At 45.1% G+C, this 24,590-nt stretch overlaps 1 protein-coding gene across 1 annotated transcript in view; it reads left to right on the top strand.

Moving 5' to 3' along the window:
* EXT1 (exostosin glycosyltransferase 1) overlaps positions 1-24,590 on the top strand; it is a 161,800-nt gene that overhangs the window by 116,005 nt on the left and 21,205 nt on the right. The window contains exons 2-3 of the mRNA XM_042836017.1: positions 17,948-18,041; positions 22,048-22,155. Coding sequence (XP_042691951.1) covers positions 17,948-18,041; positions 22,048-22,155 — 202 coding nt within the window. The remainder of the gene's footprint in view (positions 1-17,947; positions 18,042-22,047; positions 22,156-24,590) is intronic.

Below are 24,590 nucleotides of genomic sequence, written 5' to 3' on the forward strand. Positions count from 1 at the left end.
TTTTGCCTCCAGCTCAGGAGTCTCATGCAGGTGGGCCTGTTTTTCCCGCATCTTGCCAAGGCAGTGCCTTGCTTCCACTCTGCTGAAGCTGATGTAGGAGGCAGGACACATGCAGAAAGTTCCTCGATACCAGAGGTACACAGAGCATTAATGCCCCCCTCTTTGCTTGAATAAATGAAGATTTGCACTCTTTTGACACCCCTCTGCAGTATGTTTGAATTCAGTAAATAAACTGTAGGCAGTCCCAGACAATTCAATTATAGACTGTCACTTAGCTTTAAATCATGGCTGCATGATTATAGGCAATGCCCTTTGGTGTTGTGACAATTTCAGACTTTTCCCCACCTTATTTTCCTCTCCCAGCAGCTGAAATGAAAATATTGAGCGAGTATTAAATAAGCTAAAGCTTGTCACGGAGATCTGAGAGCGCATACTGCCATTTGAGAGGCAAGCTAAAAACACTGCGCATATGAAATGTAGTGTCAGTGGTAGACCCTGCTCAAGCAAGGTAGAAAGTGTCATCTGCTTTGTATGAAAAATGTAGAAGAAATTGTGCTCTCCTTCTGGGATCGTCTGTATCAGGACGGTAATTTACTGTGGCTGACATTAAGGCAGATGATGCTGAATATATTTTCATAGCTTAAGCTATCGCTAAAACAGGGGCTGCCTTGGATCAACCTTTTTTAAGGTCCACAGTTTTTGCACGTTCAGCCAGTGGTGGACACTTCAGCAGCACGCTAATGAGTAAATCAGAGAAGAGTCTAATTTTACAGTTTTAAAGTGGTACATTGTATGCAAATGCATAAATATGTGCAACTTACAGGACAAAAAGCCTCTAAGTAAGGAAAAACCCAACAATCTCTTGTTATTTGAGAGTTCGAAGGTCTTCAACCACAGAGGTTCAAGGCGAAGGCTAGAAATAACTGAGATCCTTTATGAGGACATTTCAGTGGTTTGTTTGTGAAGTCACGAGAGTTTCATTTTCAGTCCTGAGCGATTTGAGGCAGCTCTGCCTGTGACCAGCACAGAGAGCAAATAAACAGCTGCACAGCTTAATTCTTTGGTTTGGATATGAACAAAGATAAATAAATTTGAAAGCTTTTGGGAAGAGTAATTGGTCGTGTGGGACTGTGTGGACAGGTTCTGCTGACGTAACAAGCTGTGATCAGAAACTCAAACAGTTCAGCTCTCTGCCAAAGCCAGCCCGTGTGCTGCTGACCTCAGAGCTGAGCATGTGCTTGCATGTTCCACATTCAGCTGTACAGGAAAAAAAACTAAACAACTGCAAAACATTAAATCTAGTTTCAGGTCCTGTGTCTGCTCTGCAGTCCTCTGACAACTTCTTTCATTCTCTTTGGAGTTGCTCTTCTCCTGGGTTTTATCTGTAAGGGAAGACCTGGGGAAAAAGGAGGCAGCAGTATCCAGTGTGGACAGCTGGAGAGCGTTCCCTTACCCACTGACATGCATTTGGATGTTAATATCCACAAGGAGTGACTACATAATTGTTCTCCACAGGGCTGGCTTCTTCTTTTCCTCTGGGTTGAGGTGCACCCTGGAAACACGGAGTTTGTGCATCCCTGGCTCTCTGTGTGTTGAATATAACAGAGCTGTGATACTCTCATTATCTACTGCTCATTCTTTCTCTGATCTCACAGAAGTTCCTGGCCTCAATTATATTTAGAGACAATTAGTTCCACAGCTTAATTATAAGCTGCAGCTTAAGAAAAATTAAAAAAGTTTTAGCACTTTAAATCCATCTTCTTTTTATTGGCTGTTCTTATTGTTGCATTTTTTGCCTTTTTTGCATTGCTGGTTACTGTGCACTCCCCATTGGACTGGCTCTGGTGTCCTTGCCAAGCTTCAGCACTACTGTGACACTGTTTTGATCGCTCTCCTTAGCTGCCGTTGGACCCAGATCAAATTCTGGTTGGGTGCATTTGAGGCTGCATGAGCACTGTCACTTGTTGCACTGCTAAGCTCTCATGGTCCTTCCCTACTCATTTATCTCACTCCTTTCATTTTATTCTTGCCTTCTTAATGCTGCTAGAGAAGCTTCTGCTGAGGCGAGGTAATGACTGGTCGTGGCTAATTACAAACATCATGCTGGGTTGGGGATGGTGTTGGGCATATCCCTTTGGGTGCATCTTGACAGCTGAGGGCTTGCAGTGTTGAGAGCCCAGACTGCTTTTAGCTCAGCCACTGACCTGTTCTGTGATGTGAGAGAAGTCCCTCATTTTCTGTCATGTTACAGATTTAACTCATCTCCCAGTATTGCACTGGCCCTACTTATGTATGTGTATGCCTGAACAGCAGTAACTTGGTCTTAATTGACTGTGGTGGAACTGTAGAGTAATAAACTGTAATAAAATACTAAGTTGCTCGTCAAGCAAAGAAAACAGCTGTTAGGTATTAATGTCTTCAAGAGGTAATTCTGGGCCCAGTGTTTTCAGAGTGTTTTTGTTTGTTCTGTATACTCAGATAGTTAGTAACTCAGGAGGGTGTTTGTGTTGTTGTTGGCTCTTTTTGCCAAGCACAGCAGCACATCCCCTGTACTTGCAAGAAGGTTGAGCGTGGCTGTGACTGATGCCATGCCACGGTGAGTGATACAATCACTCCAGTAGCCGGCAGAATTGGAACCAGCTGTTGTATTTGTACTCACACAACTGGAGTTGGGGGGGAAAAAAGCATTTCAGTGCAGCAATCCAGAACAATGTATTCGCTTTTCTTTTTTTCCCTTCAGACACATTCTGCACAAGTGTTGTCAATGATGACTTGAGATTTCCCAGCAAAGAGCTTCCTGCTGCAGGAGGCCAGTCCATGCGGTGGCTCTGCCCTCTCTGCAGGGAAGGAACCGGGGCATCCTTTGGGATGAGATGCGTTGTGCCAGCCCTGACTGTGGTTTATTTATGTACCGAAAGCCTCTCACAAGTTCAGCAGACATGGGGGCCTCCTGCAATATTCACGTTTCAGCACAAGGTGTGGTAGCTTGGTATCGCTAATGCATTAACCACAGGTTTACACCAAACATGCAAAAACAAATTAGAAATAGGGAAATACAAACACATTTTCTCATTAGAAGATATAAGTATGTGCTGACTGTAGTACAAATATAATTTTTATTCCATTTGTGTAACCTTTGGTATTTTAATGAAGTCCTGTTCCTGTGTGCAGCGTATGGTTCACTGTCAGATAATTTAACACTAAGAAAATCTGCCTTGAATAAATTAGAATATATTTGCAAATTAATTGGTTAATTAGATTTTAGACATCTCTTGAGGACAGGAGAGAAACAGATGTGTGCAAAAGCCACACAGATAGTTTGGGGATGAGTGTTTCTTGTGGAGTTTTATCACTCAGTTTTGTGAAAAACAGCCTTTCACTGGTGCCAAAGATTAAAACCCCTCTGCTTTAAATGCAGAACATTACCCTGTAATTTCTGTAGTGCTGCTGACCTTTTTTCTGGGACCCAGGCAGGGCCGTTAGGACCTGTTAGCTGAGTGGCTGTGCTCACAACAGGCATTGTGCCTCTTGAGTTTCTCTTTGCTTGCAACTGAAAGCATCTGCAAAGCCATGTGGAAACCCTCAGAGCCTGGCACTTGCCAAACCAGCTGCTCAGGGAAGGCAGGAGCTCATGGGGAGAAGTGGATCCCAGGATTTAGAGGAGTGATCACTAAAGAAGGAAAACTGGGACAGGACAGGTTGTTTTCTCAGCTACATCGGTGTAAATCCAGATCAACTCTGCTGAGATTCACACCAGAGTAACTGGGAGCAGCATCTGGCCACCACTGTCCACCTAACTTCAAAGCAGGGAATCAGCCCACTGGCCTTTCTCTCATAAGCTCTTCTCACCTCATTACCAGATATATGAACTCAGTTGCGCTCAACTTGGCGACTTGGAGCGATTGCATTGTAACAGCCAACAGACGATTAGTAAAAGTAATTAGAGATTCTGCAAGTGAAACTGGCACTTATGTATTGTTACTAACTTTGACCCCTGCAGAAGCTCTGATTAGATTTTGTTTGGAAATTGAGAGAATTCCAACTGTAAGAACCAGGATTGCTCCAGAGACTGAGTGGAAAAGGATTTTCAGCTTATGCATGGTGTTGAGCTTCAGAGCAGCAGCAGAGGGTAGGTGACATTCACTGCATCTGTTCTTCAACCGTGCTGAAATAGCCCCGCAGGCTCAGCCCAAGGCAGCAGACTGACCACTCAGTCCCTCTTGGAAGGTGGACTGGAATCTTGTCACTTCCCATTTGCAGTTTTATCTTGGGCATTCCAGTTTGGGTGCGTTCAGAACTGCTCAGCAAAATCTCATTGTTAAAAGCAATATTTGCAGTGTGCAGCAAGGCAAGCAAGAGCCCATCTGCGTGCGTCATTGATCATTTTGCAAACAATCCTCGGGCTAAGCACAAACTCACCCTGTGCTGGCTGTTCGGGGTCATCATACAGACGTCAGAGGCAGAAGCGTTTTTCCTGCTGGTGTAACCTCTGTTTGGCACCCAAACCCAGATGCTGCTGGGAAGAGCCTCCGAGTAATGTTTTTTGTTTGACCTTGGTGTGTTTTTCTAAGCAGCAGATAGAACAAAGTAACAGCCTCTCTGCTGCAGTGAATGAAAACAGCAACCAGATCTTTCAAGCTGTGCAGCCGGCAGGGTGAGGTGGCAGGGGATGCTCTCTGCTGTGCTGTCTCCCCTGGCAGAGAGCATCACAACAACCCACGAGGCTCATGTGCTGTCTTTTGGGCACTTGAAGACCAACATCGCATGTGCTGGGGCTGCTGCAAGAAGCTGCATGCTTTCAGGGTTTGCAGGTGGCTTTTAGCTAGGCTCTCACAAACGAGCAGTAAAGTGTAAAAACTAACTTTGATGTGTGGCTTAGCAGTGTGGAAATGAGAGCCAGGCTGTAGGCTGCCTTCATGGCCTTTGTCACCCAAAGGGACCTGGCCACTACTGGACACCTGCCAGCCCAAGAGGATATCCCTGCGTGGTTCTTGGCCTTGCAATCCTGCTCAACCAAAACACCCAGCTTGGCCTTTGCAGGCAGCTGCAGCCTTCAGCTCGAGGCTCCTCCTCCCACGCAGCATCTGGCCATACCCTAACCCCACTCTGTCTTGACCTCAGCATTACCTCCTTATCTGCAAATTGGGGATTATGGGGCTCTGCGCTGCTTGGAGGTTAAATTGGACGAGGCAGGTGCCAGCTTGCAGCAGGATCTGGCTGTATGGCCAGGGAAGCAGCGTGGCACTGCCATGCCCAGGCTCTATGTGCCATCACATCCACCTCCGTCCTGGGCTGCCTGCAGCCTGTCCTGGACATGGGTGGAGCAGAGGTGCAGTAAGAATAATTAAAGTTGGAGAAGACCACTAAGGTCATCTTGTTCAACGTATAGATTTCTTGAAAACCTCCAGGGAGTGAATCCACCCCATCCCTGCGCAGACCCCAGGCAAAGGGGAACGCTCTTCTTCAGCTGTGATAAATGCAAGCAGAGGACTCATGGGTAGTTCCCCATAGCACTCGTCTGCATGAGTAGTGGTCTGATGACCATGTGCTGGTGTCCTTGTGCAGGAATGAGTCTGCACATTTGTCAGGGGTCCGGGGGTTGATAAGATCAGAAAATACTGGCTGTAATAAAATGCGCAGAAGAAAGGGTTAATGTCATCACTACTCTGCCATAGCTCCTCTGTGGAGCTTTTGTCACATCTCTCATTCAGGCACTGTTTGCTGAGGCTTTGACATCTGTGGCAGTGCTGGGACACACAGCAAAGTCATGTGTTACTGCAAAAGCTCCATTTTTTCCAAATTCCTTCCAAGCTCTCCCATGACTACCTGGGGGAATCTGCTGAGGCAGCAGTTGCGCTCTCCTTCCCCACGCGGTGTGTCAGCCGCAGCGGGGCTTGCAAGGGGTGATGGGCTGAGCGAGGCAAGGAGGCCCTGTAAACCACAGCCAGCTCCACACAGTGCCTTGGGCAGGGTGCAGGCTGCCCGCCTCTTCCCCTGGTCAGCTTTCTGCCAGAGACAGGGCTCCTCAACAGGGCGAGAGGAAGGTACAGCTCGACAGAAGGGTGCTGAGGCCCGATGCATGGGGCGGCTGAAGCCAGGCCGGGATCTGCTCTTCTGCTCTGCTGGAGCCTTACTGTGTGAGGAGAAAATACTTTTAAATAGAACTGCTTGCTGCAAAGGATAATAAATGCCAATATTTCCAAGTAAATTATAGAGGGCTTGGTGCATTTCAGTGGAAAAGCTGGCTGTTACCAGACAGAGATCATAAACCTTTGAAAGATGCAGGGAGGAGAAAGCAAAATATTCCGCATAAGGAAAATGTGATTGTCGTAATGACTTTGCTAATCCCTGGGCTTCTAGGTTTATCCATTCTTGTTTCCAGTATCTGCAGATGAGCTCCGGAGAGTTTCAGTAATCCATTAAAAAGAGCATTTTAAAATTTCCACCTAGCTGTCAGATTTTCTTGTTTCTTTTTTCTTCCTTCTTCCCTGTAAACGCATGAATGGTGCAGTTAATTTTAGCAAAATGGTCACTGAAGAGTGAATCTTCTCATTTGGTACTATGGTCCCAATGATCATCCATGTGGAGCAGTCCTTTGGATTGTTCTATCAAAATGGCACAAACTTTAGACCTACAGACACGTAACACTACTCTCCAAACAATGATGGGTACCTTTTAGACTGTACTTTCATCAGTGAAACCGTTCTTGAGTAACTTGAATGCATTGGTCTGAAGGAGCAGAGCTTCTAGAGGTTTTCTGTTACTGAATTCAGTCTACTAATGTTTAGTAGAGTGAGCTAACACCATCCAGGAGTTGCTTATCAGAAGCTGCTGTCCCTTTTTATGTCCCCACACATTTCAGTAGTAATCTCATTTGATGAAGTTTGCCTGCTAAAATATTGGAAGTAGCGGTTTGGTGCTATGGACGGTCAGAAGGCAAAAGATATTAGAAGCTTTTACAGAAAATGGAAGGCCAGATGGAGCATGAGATTACTTTGTCTGATCTCCTGTACATCACTGCCATTCTGGGTCACCCGGTTTACCCCTGGTGCAGAATACAGAATGGGGTTGAGTTGTGCATGTCCTCCAGGAAAGCAGTGTCTGCCCATCCGAGGAGCTTTCTCCGTAGAAAAGCCACCAGGGGCTGGGATGTGAGGACAGATTTCTATTGATGTTTGTTTCGTGGTTAACTTCCACCTTCTGATTGGTGTTGTGCCCTTTCCCGGCAGGTTGAAGAACTCTCATCTCCTCTCTCTCCCTGTAGAGACACTCAGCACCGAAATCAAGCTGCTTCTTACTCTTCTCTCTGATAAGCTGAACAAGCATAGGTCTTTAAGCCTCTCTTAGCAAGGCATGTACTGCAGTCCCTTAAATAATCTTTCTGTACCTGTTCTCTGTCTTCATTTTTTCATCATCCTTTAAGGTGCAGGGTATTAGCACTGAATGTTTTCTGGTGTTTCTGTCTCACCAGCTCTGGTTATGCAGGGAATATGTCATCCCTGTACTTGGTGGTTGATGTGTATAAGGCTTTGTTCACTCCTGTCTAACAGCCTTGAGTTGCTTGTGACCCTGTAATCCTTTTCAGAATTGCTGCTTTCTGAAGTAGAATGCCTTGCTTCAGATGCCAAGCACTACAGAGCATTTTGGTTTACTGCATTTTATTGTCCCTTTAACTATATACAAGATGTCTGCCTGCACTTCATGAGGATGCCTAAAAACTGCTGCTCCAGATCAGCACATTTTTAGTCTCTGATGTTGGCATAAATTCCTGACTTGCCCAGCACTGCTGGAGGAAGGCTCCTGTATCAAAAGCCATCTGGAGTCTGCGAGAGGGAGCTGAGGGAGAGCAGCTGCCAGGAAGTTTGCAGAACGAGCTGGCAGGCTCCCCTGTCCCCTTGGGGACACGGCACACAGCGCCCAGACTCAGCAGAGAATTGGCAGCCTGCTCAGCAGCCAGAGTGGGGTGCCACAGGTACTGCTTACAAGAGGTAGTAAGCCAACATTACCCAGTGTAAAAGCCTCCTTCGTGCTTATCTTTGTTCCTACTCTGTGCTTATCTCTGGAAGGTTCAAAAAAAAGGAAATAGGTTCATATTACAGATCTTAAAATTAATATCAGAATTAACACACCTGTATAAAAAAGAAGTTGCGTGACATCGCTTGGCCTCTGCTATAGTCAGCATTGTGAGGGCAAGTATTTCCTTCCATCTGCTAGCTGTTAGCTCTTGGCCGAAGAGATGTCATTCCTTGGACTAATCTGATCACTGCTGGCATCCCATCCTAAGCCTTTTTGTCTGGACTATCATGTTTTCCTTGGCAAGCCACAAAGCGCACCAGAGCACAGGTCCCTCTGACTTGTGTGCTTCCACACCGATTACTTTCTGCTTCCATTTGTCCTTGTGACTGGTGTGCTTGAGGAGGAATAAAGAGGCAGTGCGGTGCAGGGAGCATACAGAGAGCTAAGGAGTTTGGCCAGGCGGTGCTGGGCTTGCACCGCATGCATCCCAGCAGGGCTGGTGTAGGTGCCTGGCTGTATCCCAGCTTCAATTAAAGCTTTATTTGGGGTAGAGACTCCTCCCTTTGAAAGGGAGTCCTTTCATGTCTGTGCAATCTAATAAATAATTCTGGGGCAACTGAATTTGTTGCTTTCTTTAAAGAAGCATAATTATTTTAAAATGACAAACTAGTCCCTTTGTTGATAAATGTTTCATATCTTTGCAGCTATGCCTGAATAGTTTGTATAAATAATGTATTAGCTTGCAAACAGACATAGCATGTTCAGGCATACGCTGCCCAGTGCGGCAGGAATGCTAAAACCTTAAGCAGATGATCCGGCACAGTTCTGGGGGCTGAGCACAGTAACAGGCATCAGTGTGGAGTTAGAAACATGGGCTGCGTTTAGGCAAATTCAGCTGGCTCACACTGCACTGATGCACTAGGGATGCAGATGTCAGCATCCAGGTATTCACTGTGAGCAGGTATGTGGCCTCCCGGGGACTCTACAAGGCAAATGGAAAGCAGTACACAGAACTGGGCAGTCATCCAGTTTAGATAGTGCTCGGCACATGCTTCTGTGGACTGCTTTTTGAAAAAGACATCCCTCTCTCTCCTTCAAAGCGAGTTTTCCAGGATTTTTAGTTGCTTATCCTCCTAACTCTACCTGTGGTACCTGTGTTTTGAAAAAGAAATTTTGAAAAGTAATAGTTGGGGTAATAAGAGATTTTTGTGTCAGGTCAGGGTTAGGCGAGAGAAGAAGGATAAGCATGTACATTGCTGGTTTCCAGCTGAAAATCCACCGTAGAAGTATGCACCTGTAAGTGTGCTTGCATGTGCATGCGGCATTTTCAGACAGTGATCTTGAGTGCCCAAGCTGGGGCCCTAAAGTCCCATGTGTCACCATTAGGAGTGTGAGTGAGACCCTCTTCAACTGTGCTAACTGGAATAAAGTTGCCCTGATCTGGTATAATGTCAATTGAGGACCACTGAGGTTGCATAAACAGCCCAATGAGAGGTCAAAACAGCCTAACAGAAGCCATCTGCAGTTCTCCAGGTGCACTGAATTGGGTGCAGATTGCACTTGACTCTGGCTCAGGAGGGGGAGAAGAGTCCTTCTCCAAAGGGGACCTGATGATACAGAGATGCAAAGCGATTGTGTTCTTCTCCTAGATGCCTTTTTTGCCAAGTAGAGCAAATAGTGGAAAACTTACCTTTTGATCGACTAAGTCAGCAGAAATGAGAGCACAGGGGAGGAATGGGTCTGCTGAGCGACAGATCAGACTGTGGCTCCGCTGAGGAGCACGGCCCTGGTTCTTAGCATGGCCCAATGTAGCTCTGTGTTAATGGTGCCAGGGACAGGAATGGAAGGCATCACTGAAAAACAACTGCCAGTGCATTTGTATTTCTCTTCCTGCTTTCTCTCTGCTAGAAAATGAAAATTATTTTAGTAGTCACTGTTGACTGCAATAAAAAATAAATCTGCTGACTTTACTGCCCTTCTGCGGTTTGCACTCCTGTACGGATTTATTGCAGAAGTTGTTGATCACTAAGTTCAGGAGATCAGGGCCTGCTGTCCGTTGCTGGAAACCCCCCTGGGCTGTAACAGAGCTGGGATTTTATCCTAAATTTCAGTGTTGCAAAATTTAAATGCATGGAATTAGAGTTTCCTTTTTGTTCCTAGTTAAAGACCTAATCCGATTTTTGAGGTATTTTTGCCTCATTTATAAAAATCTGAGACCTTGAGGTAAAGGCAAGAATGAGAACTAATAAACCTAAATGATGATGAATCTGGACGTGTTGTGGTGTTACCCCTCGTGGAGACTAAGCTGCAGCTGACTGAGTAAAAATAACTTCACTTCAAAGCTGTTCCATGGATTTGCTGAACTAATTTTTCTTCTTCCAAGCATGGTCACATTTTGGGTCAGTGTTCCTAGACAACGTGGGGCTCTGCCAGCAGTTCCTGTGTAGAGTTCCTCTCTCTTTTTTTTTTTTTTTTTGGAAATAAATCTAGTCATTCATAGAAATGAAATCCTGCATAATTAGAGCCAGTATTACACATCATCTTTGCTTTCCATTTTTAGATGCTGCATCTAGAGGACTATAACTTTTAAAGATGCCAACAAGCCACTTAGGAGCTCGATAGCCATAATGGGAAAATCTGTGGAGCTGAATAGGAAATGATAAGCTTCATACAGACTATTTTAAATCGTTTGGTAAAGGGCTCAGCCAGACATTCAAAGCGAGAATAGAAATGGTAGCCCCTTCTAGTTCAGTCCTCAGCAGTTTGTACTCTGCTATCCTGCTGGTCCTGTCCAAATCCTGCAGGAGTTGAACAGAGATGCTCTTCATGCCAGAGTCAGGAGACTGCTGGGTCTGGTTGTTGGACTGTGGTGTAAATGGGTGCTGAGCACTGATTTTATCCATGTTTATCTATGCAGGGCTTTTCAGTCTGGTCAGCCATTTCTAAGTTAGTTAAAACGCTCAGTAACCCAAGATACTCAAGCATGAAACTCTAGAAAACTGATCCTCTTTAGCGTTTTTTTACTGCAAGTTTTCAATAAAGAGTTATTTAAAAATAATTGAGAAAGATTTGGAGCCTTTCTTTTGACAGGCAGCGGGGAATGGTTGGCTATGGAACCTGCAGGTGTTGGCGGGTGAGAGGTCTCACAATGCGCCTTTCTTTTCTCTGTGCCTGGAAGCTCGCAGGTATGTCCACTAATCTCAAAATTACACTGAGTGGCAGATGAGCGAAAATTTGTTCCTTTGTTCTGAAAACGCGGGATGAATTTTTCTTTGTTTGGGTCTTTAATCCAAACCGATGCTTTAATAAATACAATTCCAGTAGTAGGCTTTTTTTCTTCTTCCTTTTTTTTTTTTTTTTTTTTCTTTTTAAGTTAGAGGAGAAATCAATTAGAAAACTGGCTTTGCAGTGCCAAGTGACTGGAATGCCAGAGCATTTGAGGTCAGGTATTGTCCCAGCTGGGACTATTTAGGGTGAGTGTTTGATGCCCATTTCACTGGTAGAAGGCTGAAGCCTAATAAATTCACTGTGGAGGAGAATGTGATATCCCTAATTTTAAAAATGAGCTCTCTGTTCAATGCACTGTCAGGAGTTATGTATTACTTTCAACTCAATTCTGCATTTTTCTGCACTAAATGCTGGGGACGGCTTAGCAGAAGCCTCACCTGAAGCCAAGGTTAAGAGATGTCTGATCTCTTCCCACAGTGCATATGCCTGTGCCACTGCTCTTTGCCAGGTTCCCTGTCAGTGGGATGGAAGCGTGGCTTTGTTCTCCCACCAACATGATGACATGCTTTATATTCAAATATTCAAAAAGGGCTTTGTGATCTCCAGAGAAACGGCAAGGTAGAGGCACATAATGCAACGAAGTGTAGTTTAATGTTAAAGGAGTTCTGTCAAAAGGAATCTGCCTTCCTGATGTCACCTGAAGAGACAGAGGATATGGGCAGGTTGGACTTGTCTTCACCTCGTCCAGCAGTTTAGAGTCGTAGAATGGTTTGGGTTGGAAGGAACCTCCTAAATGCCATAGTTCTGAGCTGCTGCTGCGGGGCAGGGCACTTCCCACTAGATCAAGCTGCCCAGGATCGGGGTCTGAGAGGCTATGGACTTCATGCACTGCCAGCGAGTGGGCCAGCTTTGGCAGGCTGAACCTTGTGCATGCTTTGCACGAGCTATAGAGATTTACAGTGCCTTCTGCATGTATATTTAGATGAAGTGTCTCATGGTAAAAAATCGTTAAAATGCTTTGTGTTTGTTAGGTTGTACATCGATGTTAACACCTTGTGGATCTGAGTGTTTCTGTGCAGAACATGAAAGTGAGCTGAATACAACTGTGATGCTATTGAAGACTTTAAAGATGATTTAGGTTTCAATGGCTACTGTCCATCCTAACTGCAACAAAGCTCCCTTGTCATTACATTAAGCTATGCTTGCCTGTTCTTGGTTAATCCAGCCTTCTGAACTAAAGGAGATGCTGGCACAGTTCCTTGCATAGAAAGGAGAAAATATTTGTGCCTTGACACAGGTTGCTGAGTGTTTGCAAAGTTATGTGTCCGTTCCTATGTCTAGCAGAGTTCTGCAGCAGTTTTGTGAATATTGCAGCATTTTCAGTCTCAGTGCTCATAATTGGACTCAGCCATTACCTGTGCATCGAGAGCACTGCTCGTGCACACTGTCACTATTCTTTGACTGTAGCATCCCTTCAGCAGCCAGGGCAACATGGCTGGCTGCATCTGCGGTAATGAGCCAGGCTGAAAGAAGTACTCCAATGGCTGCCTGTCAGCACTTGGCAAGAAAATCCTTTTTATGTTAGTTTCAAGGTCGTCAGATATCATTATAGCCAAGTATTAAAAATTTCAAAGAAAGGAGGCAGTGTGTTTGATTTATAGAATAATTATCTAGCTTTAGCTCTAACTTGGCTTTGGCAATGGTTTTGCAAGCACTCGAAAATTAAATCCATTTTTTATGGCACTACAAGGTATTATCTCACAGCAAATGATAATTAAACACCTGTGAAATCAATTAGCCCTTTAAGCAGGAAAAAAAAAAAAAAGTTTTCCAATTATGTTTTTGCGCCTCCAAACTTTCTGATTCCAGAACCAGTCCTTGCAGAGAGGGAAATGAACTGTCAGCCAGTAGCCTGTTAACCAGCAGCAAGATCACCTGAAAGCATCGTGCGGCTGTAAATCCCAAAGCAAGCAGATCATGGCGACGGCACCCTTCCAGGCAGGGTGTGCGAGGCTCTGGAGCTCCGAGTCAGGCAGCTATCTGTCTGACACACAGCTGAGTTGTCAAGTTTCCTACAAAGACAGTTACTCACTTGTTGTTTCCAATGCCAAGTTTTACTTGACAGTTTATTTTAAAGCCAACATGCCTTAATGGAAACCAAGCAACGAGACTCCCCGTGTAACAGAGTGGGTTTCTTTTCAGCCTCTCCAGCCAATAGTTCAGAACCATCTGCATTAAGAATTCACCCATGGAAAACTGGCCAATTGGTTAATGGCTGAAACTTAATATATTGGAAAACTAGAGAATGCTCTGCCATTTAGCCTTGTGTTAAAAGTGTTTCGTATCTGGCTTTGTCATAGCACTTGTGCTGGTCTAGATTCTTTTGGAAGATGCATTGTATGTCTGTGGGTTCACAGATTTGGGGAGGGAGCCCTGAACATAGTTGGTGAAGTGCCATAGCAATTTTTGGCTCGGGAAGGAAAAGAAGAATCTCTAGTCCCATCTGACATCTATAGTGGTATGCACTGATACTCTTTGCCAAGATGAGCTCCAGCATCTTCCAAAAGATGGATTACATGTGGCACTGTTAAAATAGATGCTGCTGGGCTGAGGCCATTGTATTTGTTTCAGTTTCTGCTGCTGTATTCTCCTCCCTCTGACTTCTGATGGAGGTACCACAGGGTTGGCTTGCAGCACGTGCTCTTGTCACAAGAGGGGCGGGAGGCAGCAGGGATGCTGGTGGTGGCATTCCAGGGCCTGGCCTGGCTGCAGGAAGAGCCAACACACATCTGTCCTTCAGGTTTTCCTGCCGGTGGTGTCCCATATTAGCATTCAGAGGATTGAGTCAGGAAAGACGTACGCTGCTTTGTGGAGTACGATAGATAATAGCTGTTATGTCTGAGCAGCCGGGCACGTGTGCTGGTCTTAACGGCCTGCTGCCTTTTTAGCCCTCTTTTCACTCAGTGGTGATGACGATGTTTCTTTGAGAAAGAAAAAGCTGTTTCTATTAAAACTGGTCGTGCGAATGTTTCCGAGGGTAGCTTGTGGGAGCTCAGTGACATGGGGAAATGCTCAAGCTGCGCGGAGGAATGCGTGGCATGGCTGAGTCACCGCGGAGCCGCCGGCTGCGCTCGTCGGCATGGTGGGAAGCGGGAATCCCAGGCAGCCTGACCGCATGCTGATGGATGGGGTCGGCCCATCCGAAAGGAAAAGCAGCGGGTTGAGGAGCGAGCATTGCAGGAGGGTTTGCTGGGCGGCATTTCGCCTGTCTGCTAACGGCCCACGTGGCATTGCAGTGTTCACACCTGCAATGTGATAGATGGGGCCGTCCGCGTTTTCCCAGCTATGGGTGGGAGCAGGGAGGGGATTTTCAATTAAAGTGTGAATACATTAGGATTGATTACAAATAGAGCTATTTGTTTACGCTGCCTAAAAAAGTACTAGCTGTGAGCATGGTGCGCTTAATCATTGTGGAAGGAAGCCTGAAAGTTAATAAAGCACAGTGCTGATCCTTACAGAGGGATGTGAGCTTTGGGTTAGTTCTGCAGCAATTTTAAAAACCACAACTCTAAAGCACGTATGTTTTGGACTGTAATGTGTTTGAATGGTGCAGCTAGGGCCCCGTGTGAGCCATCCCCCACATGGGCACAGAACGCCACCGCAGCGCAGACATGGGTGGTGCTGGAGCAGTAAGTGTGGCCACTGCCAGCACTGTCCTCAAGGCAAGAGACCGGGAGATTTCTGGAAATAAATGCCCTGTTGGTGATCCCATTTCTCAGGTGTGCGTGGGCCCCAGACCCATTGCCAGGTGCAAGTGGGGCCTGTGGTTGTGTGGTGCCATCCGCAGGAGCCACAAGCCGTGGCCTGGGAGGATCCATGATAGTGCAGTCAAACCTCCCTGTGGCCCTCAAGTGTTGCCAGCTGATGGGTGTGAGTGGTTCTGGGAACAGAACTGGAGAGAAGAAAAGAAGGCTCTGGAAGAGCCTCCTTAAACCTTGGATGTTTTCTCTGCTTCTTAAGCCCCCCTGCCAGCTGTGAAGGAGTGGTAGGAGCTCATTGCCTCCCGGAGGTCTCGCTGGGTCAGTCACTGAAATGGAGGTGAAAGCAAGCCCATAGCAGGTGTGATGCTATCAACAGTGGGACCAGAGCAGCCCCGAAGGAAGGAGCATCATGCTGCCCTGCGGTAGCACATAGACATGTCAGCCCCGTCTGTCCTCGATCCTTTATACTTCCTGCTACTGCTGATTTTATTTCCATCAGCCTTCTGTGCCAGATGCCTCCAGCTCTGCTTTGCAGTTGCCCTGGAGCTGCATGTCTGCCACATGGTCTGTAGGATCCTTCCCCGCATGATGCTTTTGTAGGCAGGGTCTTCTCTGAGTCTGTACTTAAGCATGCAGGGCTATCCGCTGCCAGTCAGTTAGGTCAGCTTTGCATGCTGCCCACGAATCAGCAGCAGTAAAATTAGCATGCTCATTTTAAGAATTTCAAAGAAATAGCTGTTTGCCAAGGGGGATCAGAAATGAGTCCTTCTGTACTGCACTTTGAGGTGGTGTTGAGTGACCTTAAAACACTTAGGTTGAAACTGCGGAGAAATTTGTCCATGAGGAAGATGCCTGGTGCAGTGCATGAGCTGCAGCATCTTATGATGGATATTGCTTTACTCTGGGTCTGCTTGTGTTATATTTGCGGGTTCTCCCCGAAGTGAGTGGACATTTTGTGCCCATACATCAAGGTTAGGATGAGGCGCTCTCTCTCTGTATGCATGATGTAGATAAATTGCTTGATGACCATGAACCATGCTATTCCAGAGCTAGGCAATAAATCACAGGTTCAGCTTTAAAAAGCACAAACGAGAGCAAGATGCTAACTGGTTTTTGGGTGGGAAATGGTCAACAAAATCCTTTTATTTTCTTTCAAAAATCTGTCCTAGCATCAGCAAATCAGATATGAAAGAAAGAGGGCCCAGTACAAAACGTCACTGACATATGGAGGTCCCTCTTCCACTGGCCTCTTTCTCTGCTTTCCTTTGTGCTCTGATTCTGCCACCGACGTTTTGTGGACATTATCGCATTCCGGGGTATTATCAGGATTTTACATTTTTAGCTTGCTAATGATAGCTATCATTAGAATACACCAAGAACAAGCCCTGTGACTGGTGTATTCCTGCCCCGGGGGTATTCTATTTTAGGTGTTTATTAAAACTTACTGCCATACAATATACAGTGAAAGCAATGAGCCTCAGACCTACAATGTGAAAATGAATTCTTTAAGATGGCATTTATTTTTTTTCCCCTATGTGCTATGTAACTGCTGACTGTAGAGCTGGGACGTGGGTGATTGTCACTGTGGCACACTGAGAAATGATTCCATGCCACTCGCATGGGATGTGTATATATGTGTTTTAACCAAAGTTGAGATACGATTTTAAAGAATGTACTTTGAAGTCTGTTTTGTAGTTTTAATTAATGCAACGAGGGTTTTTATTTTACTCTCAGTGGAGATAATCTTAATCCATTCACAGTGACCTTTTCTTGTGCAAATTAGCTGTACACGCTTGTTTAAGCAAATGGGCCTTTGCAAGATGTCTCTTCTTAAAGACGGAGCTTATAATTGAAAATTGGCTTACTCCCATCTGTCTGGCCTGGGTGAGAATACTAACATAGATCTGGGGTTTTTTATATATAAGTATAATCATATAGAGATAGATAGATACATACATATATATATATAAACACACACACAAATCCAAAAAACTTGCTGTGCCTGCAGACTATGGTTAAATTAGATTATTACTGTTAGGAAATGTCAGTGCCACAAGTTACTGCCAAAATCACATCTGTCTCCGGAGTCTAGGAAACCCTTTAGGAGGAAAGGTTATTTAGTCCTGATCCTTTTGTCTTGAACTGGGCATTCCAGCAAGGTCAATGCCATTTGCAGTTCTTCAGGTTTGCCAGAAGTACAATTAGCTAATAACTGGATGGAAACTGTTAGGATTTGATGGGTGTTTTTGCTAAATGGTTTTGAAGTGATTGATGGAGTCGGGAAAATAAACAGAAGAATCTTAAAGTTCTAGTTCAGAGGAGCAGGGGTCATTGCAGCCATGGTTAATTGCCAAAATTTGGCTGCTGAAGCAGTTTATCCCTCCTCCTCCCACCACCCTTTACAATAACCACCAAGAGAGTCATTGTAACACTCCCCCTCTTTTAGTGCCTGGTTGATAAGGAAGATTTGTATGGCAGAGTTTGAGTATTTTTTGCTTTGTACAAACTTATTATGCAGGAACGAACACAGTTGTGCATGACTTTGACTAAGTCTGGATAGAAATCAGGTTCACAGGGGTGCTGTGACAATGTCTTTGGTGTTAATGCTTTTAATCCAAGTTTATTGTTAGAATTCATGCACACCTACGTACATAGATACTGCGTAATTTTTCCAGAAGCAAGATTGTTTCCTTGGTTCTGTGTCCGTACTGCTCTGTAGTGTTCTCGCATGGTGGCTGCTCCTTGAGGCTGAGAAGAGTGAGTGAGAAGGTCACATGTGTGTGCACACATGCACGCAGGGAGCTAGTTAACCTGGAGGTGGGCTCCTGGGGCAGAGATGATTTTATCCAGATGTGCCTCAACAGCTGTTTGCATTTTCATGCCCAGTTACTCTAGGACTCACCGCTAATTCAATTTTCTCTTTTCTCTCCTGTTCTTGTTAGGTATGATTACCGTGAAATGCTGCACAATGCCACTTTCTGTCTGGTTCCCCGCGGCCGCAGGCTTGGCTCTTTCAGGTTTCTAGAAGCCTTGCAGGTAAGAGCTACAGCATAAAGCATTGGTTTCGCTGGCTGCAATTCGACATGCAATCGCAGGGGGTGGAGAGGAGGGAAATGTCTTTCATTTCCCTCATGGACAGTAATCCACTTTGCGAAAGACTCTATTCATACTTCTGGAGCAATTGGCAGCTTCTTCCCAGGAGGGGCTGAGCACAGCGTTCATCTGAAGGTTGAATTGCATTACCTCCAGGAAAAAGGTTTCCCTGAATATGGCGAAGCTGAAAGGTTGGACCAGCTTAGAGCCGTATTTTATAAAGCTGTGAGACTTCCCATGGGGACGGTGACCTCTGCAAATAAGCCTTGGGGTAGTAAAATAGCTCTTCTTTGTCACTTAGCCAAAACAGACTTGCTCCTGCATCGGCTTTCATTGCTGCTTGCTGAGCATTCTGAAGGTGGTCTGGAGGTTGTAGAGCTCCAGATGGAATCATCATGGAGAGATGGATGTAGACTGATCTTGGGGAGTTTGCAGCATGTTTTGGACAGCACCCAAATCCTTTTCACCTTCTAAAAGCATTTTTTGGTTCATAGTCTTCCTTTTTTACTGTTGACCAGCAGAAGAGGGCAATGCAGTGAGGCTCTTTGAGTCTCTGTGGCAACCAGGTTCAGCAGTGTGATGATCAGGTTTCTGTCTCCAGGCTGACTGACACTGACCTACGCTGGATGCAGACAGTGTGACTTTTTTTTTTTGCAAGCATCAGCTCATCCCTGGGGTCCTAAGCTTCGTCAATTGTACAGATGCTGCAGCTCCCCTCTGGGATTTGCATCTGTATTTCCTGCTTGTAGGAGCCAGAGTGAAAGGCACTTTTTCCCAGTGGAAGGCTGGGGCATTTCTTGATGTCAGAGAGGAGGCAGATGAGGACACTGTAGAGGGTCCTGGCTTTAGGCACTGTTTTGCCATTTGAGAAGTGTCCTGGAGTTGGCAATAGAGCTATTAGTGAATAGCATCACAACAGTTCTCTTAGAATCATAGACTCCTAGAATCGTTTGAGTTGGAAGGCACGCTAAAAGGCCATCTAGTCCACCTCCCCTGCAATGAACAGGGACATCTACAGCTAGAGCAGGGTGCTCAGAGCCCCATCCTGCCTGACCTTGAATGTCTGCAGGGATGGGGCATCTGCCACATCTCTGGGCAAGCTGTTCCAGTGCTTCACCACTATTACTGTAAAAAACTTTGTCCTTATATCCAGCTTAATCTCCCTTCTTTTAGTTTAGAACCATCTCCCCTTGTTCTATCACATCAGACCTGTTCATTAACCACAAAGCATTCCAGTTGCTATCACAGAGTACTGTTTATCATAATGAAGAGCAGCATTCAGGTACCTAAGTGTAGGTGTATGATGTTATATTTGAAGCCCAGCAGCACCCTTTTGACTTTCTGCTGCTTCTCCTGAAGGATTCAGATCTCCCATTAGGTGTTTTCATGTCTGCCAACCTTGGGTGAGTGTCTTGGATATCCTAGAGCATCTTGAAAGCACTGAACACTTATATTTAGTCTACGAATCAACACATGCTGACCTACAAGAGATCCAGGACTGTCATTTTCCTCTTTGCTCTACTCAGGTGAAGTTAAATAGCCCTCACAGAATCATAGGATCATAGAATGGCATGGGTTGGAGGGGACCTCAAAGATTACCCCTGCCACAGGCAGGGCCATCAACCTCCAGATCCTGTACTAGACCAGTTGCCCTAGGCCCCATCCAACCTGGTCTTGAACACCTCCAGGGACAGGGCATCCAAAGCTTGTCTGGGCAGCCTGTTCCAGCACCTTACAGCTCTCTCTGTGAATAACTTCCCCCTGATATCAAATCTAAACCTTCCTCCTTCAGTTTAAAACCATTCTCCCTTATCCTATCACTGTCTACCCAAGTAAAAAGTTGACTACCCTGTTTGTAGGCTCTCTTTAGGTACCGGAAGGCTGCAGTGGGGTTACCCCACAGCTTTCTCTTCTCCAGTTTGAACAAGCCCAGCTCCCTCAGCCTGTCTTCATAGGGGAGGTAGGGAGCTCTCAAAGTGCTGTTCTGTCTCCAGCCTCTTTGGTGAGACCAGTCAGATTGGGGTGACAAGTGGCTTCAGAAACTTCTGAAAAACGCTGCTTAGCGTTTTTCTTGAGTGGGCCACAAGTCATGCAGCTCTTGTTAGATAAATTTTCTCAGGAGAAGAAAGCAGAGAGCGTACCTCGCTGTTCAGAACTTGGAGCTTCAGATCGGCCAAGATAAAATGCAGGCACTGAGGATTTTTCTGCCAGAGTAGCAGCAGTATACACTGATTATGATGAATTCCCAATTTCTGTCTGGCTCCAGGGCATGTTAAAAAACATAATCCACATTAGTGAAATGTTTTAAACATGAAAACACATTGCTAAGTGTTTTCTGGTTGGCTTTTTTTCATGCACTAATGTCGTTTCCTCACAGAAGATAACAGTTCTTTACACATTGTAAGCACTGCTGTAATGCAGATATGCGGCTAGTCTAAGATCCTCTATGTATGTTAAAAAGGAAGGTATAGCAGCCTGTGAGGTTGCCCTTTATGCCATTCTTCAGAAGGTACAGGGGGACAGACCTCAGTATGGACCATATTCAGAGCTCACAATCTTGGCTTTATCCAAAGAAAATGAACCAAAGCACAGGCTAATGCAGATCCTCCAGTAACAGGTTGTTCCATCACTTCAGCAGGTTTTTGGCTGGGATCTTACATTGTCATCCAGCTATAGGGAATGTCGTAGTGATCGTTTATTTATGGACACATGGCACTATTTACCAAATATTTGCAAACTTGCTCTCAGTGTAGAGGACTTTACACAACTCATAGAAGATAATTTAGGTAAACCATACTGATTAGAAATAAATACTAAACTTACATGCTTTTTGTTTGTTTTAAGACCAAAAGCAATTATTGTTTTTATAGGCAGATAATGAAAGATGAGCTGTGTTCGTGCAGTCACTTCTGTTCAGAGAGCTGTTATCAAGCAGGATGGGGAATTCGCTCCTCCTAGGTGGAAGAAGTGCTCAGGAATTACATACAAGGGCTGCTCCAAAAGCAATGCCTCCTATCCTGTGATGTTGGCCCCTGACATCAGAGGCAAATGGTGGTGGTATAGCAGTAGAGTCCGAACCTTCCTGCCTGTACTCAGTTACATGTTGTTGCCGTGTGACAGATGACAGCTGAGGGGCAGTTTGACAAAATGGCATCTGACGTGGAAATGCATGTGAAGCGAAGGGGTGGAATTGAATTCTTCCATGTGGAAAAAATGGCACCCAGTGACATTCGTCGACACTTGCTGAACATTTATGGAGACCAAACAGTGGATGTGAGCACAGGGGGGCAGTGGCTGGTGCATTCCAGCAGTGCTGACAGTGACAGTAGGTCACAGGTAGATTTCTAGAAGCGTGGCATGCAGGCTCTTGTTCATCGCTAGCAAAAATGCATAGCTAATGGTGGTGACCTTGTTGAAAAATAGTGTCTTGTAGCTGAGAATTTGTTCTATCAAGTAGTGTTACTGTGTTCTCTGTATCTGCTGTAGTTTTCATGGAAATATACAGGAGGCATTACTTCAGGAGTGACCTGCGTATTATGTGTACTTTCTGTAGGGTTGTCTCACAAGGTGTTATGAAACTTGAGGGAGCTAGGTCCCTGCTGAATTCTTCACAAAGCCATTGAAGGCCATTGGTTTGTATTAAATCCTCTGGGGTTATGTTTGCAGAATTTTAACAGCTTTGCCCTCAGCTGTTAGTATAAAGCACCGCATTTCAAAATCACACTCTACATGCCAACTCCACTTTTGCTTAACTTGAATAATCCCAAAAAGGAAAAACATGGGAATGTGGGATATGATCTGATTTCTTCACCTTGTTGCCTTGCCTTCTGACAACCTTACATGAGTGTTGGGAAGAACCCATGAAGAAAACAGTAATTTCACTTGGGCTTGTGCTAATTGTTGGCTGGGCTGGGTTACACCTGCTAACAAGTGCAGTGGTTCTGTGCAGGCTGCCTGTGTGCCCGTGATGCTCAGCAATGGATGGGAACTGCCATTCTCAGAAGTGATTGATTGGAAGCAGGCTGCCGTCATCGGGGATGAGAGGTTGCTATTACAGGTAAGAAAAAGACGGCGACCATCAGCAGATGAGTTGATTGTTGTCTGCTGCCGCCTAAACGGACAAGGAAGATGAATCCAAAAGGTCAGAGCTGTAAAAGAATTTTTATCATGAAGGGATTGTCTGTGTCACGCCAGCGATGAACTCATTTAATATGACATCATTCGTATTCTGACCTGAAGGTCATGCTGCCAGTAGGCCACATGCTTGAACGCAGGAGGCTTTTTTATTTTGCCTAAGAGCTTGACATTTTCTCTGGTGGATGCCTCTCCCAAGCAGGGCTGTCTGGAACTGGAACTGTGGGGAAGGAGAAGAAGCTGAAGGCAGTTCCTGCTCTCCTTCAGAAAGAGCTGGACCTTGGGGCTCCGCCAGTGCTGCGGGAATGGCTGGCAGGCCTGAAGGCCTCCTGAGCAAAGCCATCTCTCAGGCCAGAGTTAATACCTGACAGTTTTGTGGGACGGAGATCCTGAGTCTTTTTGACGTCCAGAACATGCAGCACTTCTTTCTGAAGCAGTGCTCACATCCTTCATTGTTAATCTCCCCAAGATCATGGAATAGAAGTGAGCTGAGAAACTAGAAATGCCCTGTTACCTCCAGCATCTGCTTTTGTCTTTAAATCTACTAGGTGTTTTTTTCTGTTTCCCTGGTGGACACTGTAGTCTTTCAAAATTCTTTATAGATTTTTAAAGAATGTTGAGAAGTTGATATTTGGAAAAGTTCTTGAAAAAATGCTTTCCTCAAAGCAGCGTTTGTTGGAACACCGTTGCTCAGCCCAAAGCTGAGACCTGCGAGATCTGCAGTAGCCACTGTGCGTCTCGTATGTAGTCATTCTGCATCAGTAGCACTGATGTTCTTCCTGACCTCTTGAAAATGTGTTAATGAGGACAAGACAACATTTAGAACTCTTTTTCCAAAATGTGGATTTTGCAGCTTTGGGGTAGAGTGTGCTGTTTGCAGAGCACATAGCACGCTAGCGCACGCTGGCTTGTCCCATGGGAAGAAGGGTTCTGTTATTATTAATTCATTTCCAGAGTGGTGAGCTGTTTCCATCTGTGGAGAGGAGTGTTCAGAGGTGCAGGGGGGTTGTCACCCAGAAATTGAAGTACCTTTAAAAAACTCATTAGATGCCTACTTACTTGTCTGAAGATGTAAATATTTGTAAAGAGCTGGCCTAGCAAGCCTTGTGAAGGACTGCCTGTTGTCGATAATGAGACACAAGCTGCAACCCAGAGAAAGATGTTTGGATTTTGCTTCAGTGGGCAGTGTTTTTTTTTTTTTTCTGAGCAAAATTATTTCTCTCTTTAAATGATAATAATTTGCTGATCTTCATGCTTTCCGGTGACATGCCATTCGCTCTCCTCACAGCTGCTTCCATATTGAACAGCTACTGCACCATTATTAACACTGTTTTTAAAGAGCTGGCAGAGGGCCTGAATGTCTGCTCTGGGAAATGTTTTTGTTATGTTACAGTTTTTCATTTCCTGTTTTAGAGCAGCTCGGATGTTTTTATTTGCATATTCTCCTCATCATAGCACTAGGAGAATTTAATCCAGCCTTTCTGCATTTATTTTTGCAAGGTGGTTGTTCCCTTCCCCCGACTTACTACTGAAATGACCTTTTATTAAGACGTCATCCAGTCCTAGTAATTCCAGTGTAATCCTGCCAGATTAGTATTAATACATCATTTTCCCCACCTGTCTATCTGGACAAGTAGATTAATAACTAATAAGCAAATGCAGTTAAAATGGGAGCTCAGATTTTCCTTTCCAGCTGTTGCAAGAAAGTGGGCACCAAGGCTTTTTTTTAACCTTGGCACTGGCATTGCCTGACTGCAAGCATAGGCTGGTCTGTGAAACCCTGACTTCTTGCAGTGCCCTTCTTAGGCACAGCGGCCTTCACATTCAGGGGTATGGTGGTGAATGGATATCGATTTCTTCTCTTGCTCTCACCTGTATTTACGCACATGTGAGGCTATAAATAATGTGATTGAATGTTTTAAGTTTTTAGAAAGAGGTGCTGCATTGCATCTGTGAAGTGGCTTTAATTGTATGATTGTTTCTGGTAATGATCATGGGTGTGATTAATATGTATGTGTGGGTAGCCAGTATAGACTCACAGACTCATAGAATCATAGAATGGCCTGGGTTGGAAAGGACCCCAAAGATCATCTCGTTTCAACCCCTCTGCCACGGGCAGGGTTGCCAACCACTGGACCAGGCTGCCCAGAGCCACTATGTTCATTAACCCAGTACTTACTGGAATTTACTGAAAAAGTAATGAAGACAAAGAATATTCCCCTCCCTGAATAAAATCAGGTGCAGTTAAACACCATTCTGCAACAGCAGCGTGGTTGGTTAAAAAAACATGTACAAAAGCCTGGGTTTGGCTTCAGTTTTTCAAACTTTTTTGAAGGGAATGTTTTACCTGAAGACATA

The sequence above is a fragment of the Centrocercus urophasianus genome, unplaced genomic scaffold, assembly GCF_019232065.1.
Source record: "Centrocercus urophasianus isolate 14NV4802_14NV808 unplaced genomic scaffold, USGS_Curo_1.0 seq_11, whole genome shotgun sequence".
Taxonomy (NCBI): Eukaryota; Metazoa; Chordata; class Aves; order Galliformes; family Phasianidae; genus Centrocercus; species Centrocercus urophasianus.